We start from the raw sequence: 10,957 nt of genomic DNA, 5'->3' as shown, positions 1-10,957 counted from the left end.
TGGATTTCCAGCGTTATAATCTTAAAAATATTTTATAAAATAATTAAAAAATAAATTTATATATATATAATATTATATAGAATAAGGAAGAAATAACTATACTTAAAAATACAGGTGACTACTTCTTAAATGTCATATTATTCAAATGAAATTCTATCTTGCATAAAAATAGAACACTTGTATAAAATATGTAATAAATAAATCTGCCGCATTTTATGAATAATTTATTCCCTCAAAAACAATTATAAATTAACTTTATTTGATAAATTCACGGAAGGCAGATCAACACTAAATACAAATTTATTTTATTTTATTTAACAATTTAAATTTATATATCTATATACAAAATTATAAATATTGTCCATAGATATTCAGCATTATTCACAAAAAAAGTTTTATTTAATAGACATAGAAAGGCGCTTAATATTAATAGAGAGGTTAGTATTGTCTGGTCATGTATTAATTGGCCACAATTCTCACATTCACATAATCATATTGAAATGAAAAGCTCGTGCAAAACAACATTTGGTGAAATTTCATATGATGAACAAACTTAATGATGTTTAGCAAAAAGATAATTAAGATATTAATTTACAATTTTTTTAGTTAAATAGCTGATGATAAATAGAGATATTAACACTAATTAAATTAATGAATAATTAATTTTTTTTTATATAACTAAAAAATGTAGAAATATTAATATAGGTCTTTTAAGTATTTCATATAGTATTATTTCATATTTAGAATAAAATTCATTAATAATATATTATTGACAGTTATCACATATGACCAGTCACATAGTATGTATAAACAACTTTCACATAACCTATTTATTTTTAAAAATATTTTACTCCCCACTACATTATAAGGCTAATTATAAATCATAGTATATATTTCTTAAAGCTTGTTTTAAAATTACATGATGAATATTAATAATATATATTTGTTCAAGTTTCAAAAAATAATAAAGAGATTTTTATAAATATATAAATAATCTCAAGGTTTGCAATAGGTGGGGTATAAAATACTGACATATGACGGAATACAAAGTCCAAAATTTTAGAAAAAATTTATAAAATGTAAGACGAGTTCTCTGTAATTTTATAGTCTGGTAACATGATTGATAAAAAAGTTATCCGTTATAATAACCAATCGGCAGAGTGGGTGGGTTAAAAAATTTAAAAAAAAGAGTGGGTTGGCTTGTTAGTTAAAATCCCCCATTGCAGATCTCTAATCATGACTATATGACTATAAATGACAGGATGTTATGGTAGGTCTTACTTACAATGTCTAAACAAAGGCTAAAATTTAAAGTTTAAATAGGGTATGACTAAATACTGCGTTGCTAAACTGTGTTGCAAAAAAGCCTTGCTAAAAACAATTAATCATAATCAATCATAATTTAATTATATAATATCTTTTTAAAAAAAATTTTTTAATTTTTTTTATTTTACTTAAATCAATTTTTAATTAAGTAATAAATTGATATTAAATATCAAATAATTTAAAATTCTATTTTTACTTAATATTATTGGAAAAAAAATAATATTTACTAGCTTATTACAACTTAAATTTTATTTTTTAATTACAAAATTTAACAAATTTATATCCATAAGAGGGCGATAAATGCATAGCTTTTTTTGTATTTGGGTGTAAATACATGTGAAAAACTTAAATTTTTTTAAAAAATAGAGGTTTCTTTGACATTTAATTAATGAGTAGGTTTAGAATCGAAAAATAGTAGAAAGTTTGTAAGGAACATATTGCTGGCGTTATTGATCAAAATCTCTTCATTTTTGGTTTATACGTCTATATTTAGGTGTTAAACATTATCCTAAAATATATTTTGAAAATATTATGATTTGACCTAATGCCGAGCTCAAAACCGATCACTTACTAAATATTCGATCGACCAAATTTGGTAGTAATATTATTTGGAAAATGTTCATTTTTAGTTAATTTATCTATAAATACGTGCAAATCATTATCCCAAAAAATATTTTAAAAATATCGTGATTTGACAAATAACCGATTTGAAACCGAAATACTCCAAATAGGCGGAAGGTCTTTGGTGGTCAGGAATATTTATATAAATACAAAATATTGATATAGAAAAATAAAAGGTATTTTAAATATCTTTTGGAGGGTAAAAAATTTTTAATATGGGCATCAAATAATAGGTAATTAAAATATTTTCTATTGTAATAATAATTAAACTCTAAATGGGCTCTTAGGCTTGAAGGGCTAGAAATTTTTTATCAACCCAAAATATTGATATGACTATATAATAGAAGCTAATTAAAATATTTTTCTACTAAAATAATAGTATTCACTCTTGGTCACTTAATGGGTTGGATTAGGTAAGGAGGAGGGAGGGTTTAAAAATAGTATTTTGATATGAGTATCAAATATAAGGTAATGGAAATTTCTAAAGACTATAATATTAAATAGCAGTAAAAGGTGAGGTCTTAGGCTTAGGTGGTCAGAATTTGTAAAAAAGTTTCATAATATATAAATTGAATAATGTTATCAAATACTTCAGAAGTCCGTTATTTATCAATAAATATATTCTACATTTATTCTGCATATTTTAAAAATGATTTCACTCAAAATTATATATAGATCGCAATTTAATGTATAATGGTTGGGGTTTGCCTACATAATAATACTCTACCGAAGTTAACATCAAGCGAAAATTCATAGAATGTGATCCTGATGAAATCAGTAATAATAAAATATGCTTGAATTATAATATAATATTAACTCCTAAATTTTTAAAGGTTTAATACATAATGTTCACCGAGCTCACCGTTCAATGATAATTTATTGATCGATTCTAATCTCGATGAAATAAGTAAAAAATAAATGATAATAAATATTTTAAACTTAAAATTAAAAGGTTCAATTCAAAATTCTATACCAAGCTCATCATATAATGGCAATGGATTGAGAAATTATTCTTTTTCTGATGAAAGTAATAATATTAATGAATATTTTATTAACTCTAACCTATTAATTCAAGTCTTCATTATATTTTTTATTTTAAACCAGATTTCACCACAAATTCTAATCCGATTTGCAATAATTTGTATCTTCCTTATAACAATGATAGTACTGATAAATCTGTAAAGTTATTGCTAATAAAATAAAAGGGGGAAATTCCTACGAATCCTTTTAAATATTGAATATATTCTTTCGGAGGGAACAAAATATAAAATTGTATATTATTATGGAAAGATAATTACACCACAAACTCGATTGAAAGAAAGAAAGACAACAGCACCGAAAAAATTTTAACCAGACTACCTTCGTTTATTTCATATTTAATAGATAGGAAGAAGCAAGAGAATGCTTATAAGAATAAAATTAAAAAGATAAAATTTTGAATTGGGGATCACGTACTGATCCCAATAAATAAAAATGATAGGTCAAATCTATGCCCCAAAAATATTAAAGCTGAAATTATCCAAATGGAGGGTGAGAAATTATGGTTTGTAACTAAATAAGGAAAAATTGATTCCCCATTTTTAAAAACGAACGTTCATAAATCAATAAAATTTACTAATTTTACCATTCCTAATAAGACCATCTCCATAATAACAGCATCATGAAGTGCATCTTCTCATAGTAATTGTAAATCAATTTGCAATTGTTAAAAAAGTAGCAACAATAAGAGATGCCAATGTTTTAAAAATAGCATTGATTGATCCACAAAATGTCACTTAAATATTATTTGTGTAAATAATAAATAATTGTTCAAAATTATATTTTAAATTTCAGTTATCAAAATCAATAAAATATGTGTTGATTATATGGCTTGAAAAAAAATATAAAAATAGAGATGATTTGCTTATAAAGAAGTGTAATAATTTATAACTGCAATAATAAAAATTTATAATTTTAAAATTTGTGAATCTATGGTCTCAAATATAGCCGAAATTTTGAGATTTAAAAATATTACAAATTAGTAAGTTGCTAGCAAATAATTTTATATTGGCTACAATGAGTTTTTAAAAAGCAATGACTATATTTAACCCCTGCTTATAATTATATTTAATATTGATGTCTAAATATTTTGTATTTAACTTTTTACGCTGCGTTAATAATAATATTGATTACATCTTAAGATGCCCGCTTAGCCTGATAAAATTATTATAATCAAAAGATTTTTTAAATACTATTTATTTGATATCCATATAAATTTTTATTTTTACCCCCCCCCCCATTCCCAGATCAAATCCAACCCTTTATGATAAATAAACACTTTCAGTCAAACGATATTTAAAATACCTTTTATTTGATTCCTATATCAATATTATGTGTTTATATAAATATTCCTGACCAGCTAAGATCTCCCGCCTACTTAGAATAAATCATTAAAATCAAGAGATATTTATACTAGCTTTTATTTGATACCCTTATCGATATTTTGTGTTGATAAAAATATTCCTGACCCCCCAAAACCTAAACCAGTCCGTTATGAGGGATTATTATTATTACAATAAAATAAATATTCAAATACCTTTTATTTGATACCCATATCAAAAAAATCTTTTTTTTACCCCCCCCCTCGCCCTTCAGACCAAGTCATACCCATAAAGATAAAAAATGAATATTTTCAATCTAAGATTTTTAAATTAGCTTTTATTTGATATCCATTTCGATATTTTTTCTTGATAAAAATTTCTGACCCCCCTAGATCTAGCCCCGCCCATTATGGAGGAGAGATTGACCTCCAGTTGAATAGATCTTTTGATTAGCTCTCGATTGATACCCTAAGGCCAAAAAAACACATTAAAAATATATAAATAACAATTAATTTTAAAAATAATTCTTTCTATAATCATCGTTCAAACGTGATAATACCGTATAGTTCTAAAAATGTTTTGTAAACATGTTAAATTAATATTCAAACTTTCTCAAAAATATTTCCAGAAAAGTGACAATTGTCATAATCGTAATTTTTGAACTTTTTTTAAAGTAAATGGATAAAAATATGTTTTGTAAACATGTTAAATTAATATTTCAGTGAATGTGTACTATAAAAAAGTGACAATTGTCATAATCGTTATTTTTGAACTTTTTTTAAAGTATATAGGTAAAAATGTTTTGTAAACATGTTAAATTAATATTACAATGAAAGTGTAGTATAGAAAAGTGACAATTGTCTTTTTCTTTTGTGAGGATACAAAATCTTATATGGAAGGCTTGTTACCAGATTTCCGTTAATAATATATCGTAAAAATATTTTTTAATAATATTAAGAAGCATATAAATACGATAAGGGGGGGGGGGGGGAGAAAAAATTCCCACCCATTTTACCAAATGAGTCTGATTTGATTTAAAATAATAAAGAATTTACCCCTATCAAATCACTAAAAGTGCGTATATGATGTCACAAAAATATAATTGAATAAAAATAATGACCTTATAAAATTTGTGAGAAATATTTTAAAAAAAGATTATAAACCCGAAGAAATTTAAAACATAAATTGGCCAAAGGCTTTCAAAGAGAGCCTAGCATTATTCAATAAAATATAGTAAAAAAAATTATCCAAAGTCCATCATTTCTCGAAAATATCTTAGATAAACTTATGTTTGATGTATAATCTTATTAAATGTTTAAAATAAATATAATTATCAGGGCTAACTTTGAAAATGCTAAAATTTATTTCGTAAATATATTCATTTTCGAAAAGCTATTTAATACTTTGATAGATTTAAATTTCAATATTAGCTCTAACTTGTAATTTCAGATCGTTCACTAAAGTGAATAAATATTTAAAATGTATTTACTCACAGAATTAAAATAAATGAGTCAAAGATATTATAGTTAGTTGATATACAAATAACTGATGCAGGATTATATATTTCGTAGTTAACATTTTAGAAAAAATTAAATTAATCTTACAATTATTTTAATCTTATATCGGCCTACTATTATAAATTATGTTAAAAAAACATTTCCAGATGCTATGAAGATTAAAGTTTGATCATAATAGTGGAATTTATTATCATTTAAAGTGATTAATGAATAATAAAATCTCGAGTTTATCAAATCAAGGAATTGACGATTTGCAGGAAAATAACTCATCATTAATTTTGAATACATAAAAAAGCGAATTTAGGAATTTTATTGTTGATATTACTGTTAGTGACTTAAAAATATAAAACATATCTCAACTGAAATTTTAAGTTTACAAAACATTTTTTTACCTATTTACTTAAAAAAAACTTAAAAAAGTTCAAAAATAACGATTATGACAACTGTCACTTTTCTACACTACACTTTGACTGAAATATTTATTTAACATGTTTACAAAACATATTTTTACCTATTTACCTTAAAAAAACTTAAAAAAGTTTAAAAATAACGATTATGACAATTGACACTTGTCTATAGTACACTTTCACTAAAATATTAATTTAGCATGTTTACCAAACATATTTTTACTTATTTGCTTGAAAAAAACTCAAAAATGTTTAAAAATAACGATTATGACAATTGTCACTTTTCCATAGTGCATCCTAACTGAAATTTTAGTTTAACATGTAAACAATAAGTATTTGTACCTATTTATTTTAAAATCAAAAATGTTTTAAAATAACGATTATGAGATTTATCACTTTAACCTAAAAAATTAACTATCAAAAGATATATAATAGATAAAATTAGGTAAAATATAAAAATCATTTTAAATATATATTAATAAAAAATATCAATCAGAAAAATTTATTTAAAAAAATCATATAACACAATAAATAAAAAAAATTAGCGATCAAAATATATATAAAAAGAAATATATATTAAAAAAAACTAGCGAACAAAATATATATTAAAAAAATATATATTAAAAAAAAATTTAAAAAAAAATATACATTAAAAAAATATATAAATTTAAAAAAAATATATATTAAAAAGAAATATATATTTAAAAAAAATTTATAAAAATTTATATTAAAAAGTAATATATTAAAAAAAATATATATTAAAAAAAATTTAAAAAAAATATATATTAAAAAGAAATATATATTTAAAAAAAATATCAAAAATATATTGAAAAAAATATTAAAAAAATATATATTAAAAAGAAATATATATTTAAAAATAATAAAAAAAAATATATTAAAAAAATATCAACCAAAAAAATATATTGAAGTCACATTGATTAAAAAATAAATGACAAAAGAATAGTTTTAAAAATAGATCAATATAAATTTTCCATCAAAATTTGCTTCATAAAAAATTACTGAAAACATTTTTTTCTAAAATATAATAGACCAATTGGACAGAGGATATAAGATTTGTAACCTATATAAAATTAATGAAGGATAAGAACCAGATCGTGATCGGGCTAAAACAAAGAGGTTTGTCAATCAATCCGGCTTCGGTCTGAGGTTGATAGGTTTTGAAAGATGGCCTTCACTGTACAAAATGTTTTTTAAAAAAGGTGAGGGTTTAATGTTTTGTTAATATGAGAAATATTTATAAAAATGGATGCGGTTTATATTACAAAAAAATAATGATATTAGCTAATTTCTAAAATAAAATGTTAAGGAGGTCAAGAAATGAAAAAAAAAATCACATTTATTTGAATATCAATTATTCAATGAATAATAAATTTTTAAAACATATAAATTTTAATCAAAGCATGGGTGTGAATTGAATATAATATTTTTAAAAACAAATTCTTATATCACATGGAAAAATTTAACTTATAAAATGACAAGTTAAAAAAATTCAAACTTGATTTGGAAGGATATTAGAGAACATAAAAATACATTAAGATTTAGAGGGATAGAAACTTTGAACTGAAAGCGAAGAGGAAAAAAGTTATGATTTGGGAAAGTGAGGGAATATTTTTTGGTAGATATTTTTGAGGTGGCACCTTGTAGTTATTCAACTTTAATATTACTGTGATGGTTTTTATTATTAATGGATATGCTATGATTGGTGAGACCAGCTTCTAGACACATGCCATAAAATCTGCTACGTTTATTTCGCAATAAATTTGAAGGAATATCGAACTCCACGTTTTTCCCGTGATCAAGCACTAGTATTCTAGAATAGGTTTAATGGATAAATAAGCGAGTGATGAGATAATATTAGAGAATAATTTACTGAGAATATTAATTCATATAATTTTTCCCTTTCTTTAATAAACTCGGAAATTTTTTAAATTTAAGATTTTTTAAAAAGTAAATTTTTCTGTAAAAGTCAAACAGGATTTTTGATAAAATTTTGCCAAAAATTCCAAATTTCTTTTGTAAAAATTATAAGTAAATAGTTTGTGATTTTTATGCATAAAAATCTTATGTTTGAAATCACAAATTTATGATCTTTAAAAAAAATTTCAATTTTGTTGATCTTATATCTTCAAATGAGAATTTGAAGATTTAAACCCTGTTAAACTAAACCTTTTTCTTCTCACTCTGCATTCCATTCTTTATTTTCTTCTGTTTTCAATAATATATTTACATAAATTCGTATTAAATAGCGAGCTATAAATATCCATGTATTTTGAATCGACTATAATTCTATTTCTACTTTTATTTCACTACCAATATATACAAAAAATTGTTTACTTATCATAATCGATGACGGTATTTAGTCTGTGAGCTATGGTCAGGACCGTGCAGAGAGAAAACTTTTCAGCAATAGTCTTTTGAATGAGCTCATCCGTTTCCACGTCCACAGCTGCCGTTGCTTCGTCCAGAACGAGAATTTTAGATTTTCTCAGCAAGGCCCGGGCCAAACAAACGAGCTGTCGTTGACCCAAACTTTTTTTTAAAAAAAAATGATCAACTAAATTGAATCTTTATATAAAATTTCCAAAATCATGAGTTGAAAGCTATAGATGGGCCTGCATTTTTAAAAATTAATTTGGTTATCGGCCCTAAATTTGAAAAAAAAATCATTATTTTTAAAATAATATAAAACATTGATTTCTCTTCTTTTATCAAAATAAAATACTTAGAATTTTAATGCAATAAGGAGCAGTGAATACGTTTATTTTATATTTTTTAATTAAAATTTGTGGGCCAGGTAAAATGTGACGGGGTATGGGTCTAATGGTGAATATGCGATATTCGACTCAACTAAAAATCCTGACCGGTCTGTAAAAGGTGATTAAGAATATATTACAAGCAGGGTTTCGAACCGTCAAGCATAACGGTTATTTTCGGTTTGTCCGATTTTTATAAATTTGATTTTAAAAAAAATTAATCATTAACCATATGTATATATTAATTTTAGAGAAAAATCCTTTTAATTTATAATTTCTTATTTAATTTAACCATGATAATATAATAGATATTTTTTTATTAAACTTAGTAAATATAAATCACCCCACAGCTAACATTATCCCAATTTCCCCTCAATCTCTCTCAACTTGTGCCTCTCTTTTTACTTCAGAAGAAGTGAGGAAAGCTATTCTTTCCTTTTATCGCGATTCTGCTCATGGTCTCGATGGCATAGGTCCCATCTTTCTCCAGGACATCACTTCCCCCCTCTACATGCTCACAAACATCCGTTCTTTCCAAATTAACAAACTTCTGCAACTAGATTTTAAACGGTGATGTTCCAAATTTTGTTTCACCTATCCTCGATGCTAGGCTAATCGCACTTCAAAAACTAATAATGATATCGACCTATTGCCATTGGTTCTACCTTTCGTCGTTTAGTTGCCAAGATGATATCATCTCGAATTAAGCATGATGCTTCACGTCTCTTAAGCTTTCCAACTTGGTGTTGGAATCCCTGGTGGCTGTGAAGCGGTGGTACATATGACTAGATTATATTGGAAATTTTATAAACTTTTTTAGACAGGTTATGTAGAGTTATCCCAAGAATTAGGTAGAAAAAATTTGTCTCCTCTAGGTATAGATGAGGAATCGGCTACGTTTAACCGACTATTCGCCAACAAGAATAGTCTGAATAATTGTAATAACAGCCAATTTAAATTATTACAATTGACGTGAATAGCTCTGGCTAATAGTTTTTTTTAGTTATTTCCTTTAAATCAATGAGCAGATTCTTCCATATTTTTTAATTTGTTTGCAAATAAAATTATTCAATTTTTAAAAATTGTTAAATAATATTAATATGTTATTATAATAATTTTATTTACAATTAAATTTAAAAAAATATGAAACACTGTATTTTAATTTTATAATTTTCTTTTATTCACTAATTTTAAAAAAAATTATTCGCCACAGCGATTTAAAAACTGCCTATGGCTATTAATTGTAATCATTTAAATTGCCTATATTAAGTCAGTCGTGTTTTGTGATTAGAGCAAATTTCTTTAATTACTTTTTATAAGCTATGGTTTAGGCAAAAGTGGTTATAACTTAACCATTTCCCACTATAGGTTTCAAAAAAAACCTCAAATTTTCCCCGTATTCTGCAATCTCGTGGTCAATTCCCAGAGGTAAACTAGATACAAAAGTTTGTAAGTGAGCGTTCCTCAAACTTTCCCATATTTCGATGTCCGTTTTTTCGTTGAAAGGGTCCAAGTTAAAGCGCAGAGTGCCAGAAAAAAGCACTGGATCCTTTATAGTCAATTTTTTTTTAGTATAGATGAGAAAATAATTTATAATATAACATATATTAAATAGTTCAAAATAAGCCAGCCAAATCTGGTTACAAAAATGCATGTTAAGCTTCCATTTCTGGAAGGTGATATTTAAAAAATTAGCCATAAATTGTTTTTTTAAAGTAAATTACAAAACTTTGATAAAGGAATAGAATTTATTCTAAAATATAATTCGTGCCTGATCAAGTAGTAGTTCACTTTTTGGTGTATAAAATTAATTATTAACTCAAAATTTTAAACGAAAATATTAAAATTTATAATAAAAAGAATAACAAAAAAAAATACTTTTCAAATATGTTAAATCAATATTTATCGAATATTCGTTACTAGCACAGGTATAGTTATATTTTTTATATACA

At 24.4% G+C, this 10,957-nt stretch overlaps 1 protein-coding gene across 3 annotated transcripts in view; it reads right to left on the bottom strand.

Moving 5' to 3' along the window:
* Positions 1–7,193: 7,193 nt before the first annotated feature.
* LOC135925573 (multidrug resistance-associated protein 1-like) overlaps positions 7,194–10,957 on the bottom strand; it is a 66,069-nt gene continuing 62,305 nt past the window's right edge. For 2 of the 3 annotated variants that reach the window (XM_065460971.1, XM_065460970.1), the window contains exons 26-29: positions 10,388–10,554; positions 8,587–8,781; positions 7,917–8,062; positions 7,194–7,426 (exon numbers count right to left, since the gene is read on the bottom strand). In XM_065460971.1, the coding sequence (XP_065317043.1) occupies positions 7,374–7,426; positions 7,917–8,062; positions 8,587–8,781; positions 10,388–10,554 (561 nt within the window). In that variant the 3' untranslated portion in view covers positions 7,194–7,373. Of the gene's footprint in view, positions 7,427–7,916; positions 8,063–8,586; positions 8,782–10,387; positions 10,555–10,957 lie in introns of those variants that run through there. The other variant, XM_065460972.1, reaches the window with a different exon arrangement.

This window comes from Gordionus sp. m RMFG-2023, chromosome 2 (genome assembly GCF_954871325.1).
Source record: "Gordionus sp. m RMFG-2023 chromosome 2, tfGorSpeb1-WG-v2, whole genome shotgun sequence".
In the NCBI taxonomy this organism is placed as follows: domain Eukaryota; kingdom Metazoa; phylum Nematomorpha; class Gordioida; order Chordodea; family Parachordodidae; genus Gordionus; species Gordionus sp. m RMFG-2023.
The sequence above is the reverse complement of the archived record's forward strand: the minus strand, read 5'-3'. Positions and strand labels throughout refer to the sequence as shown.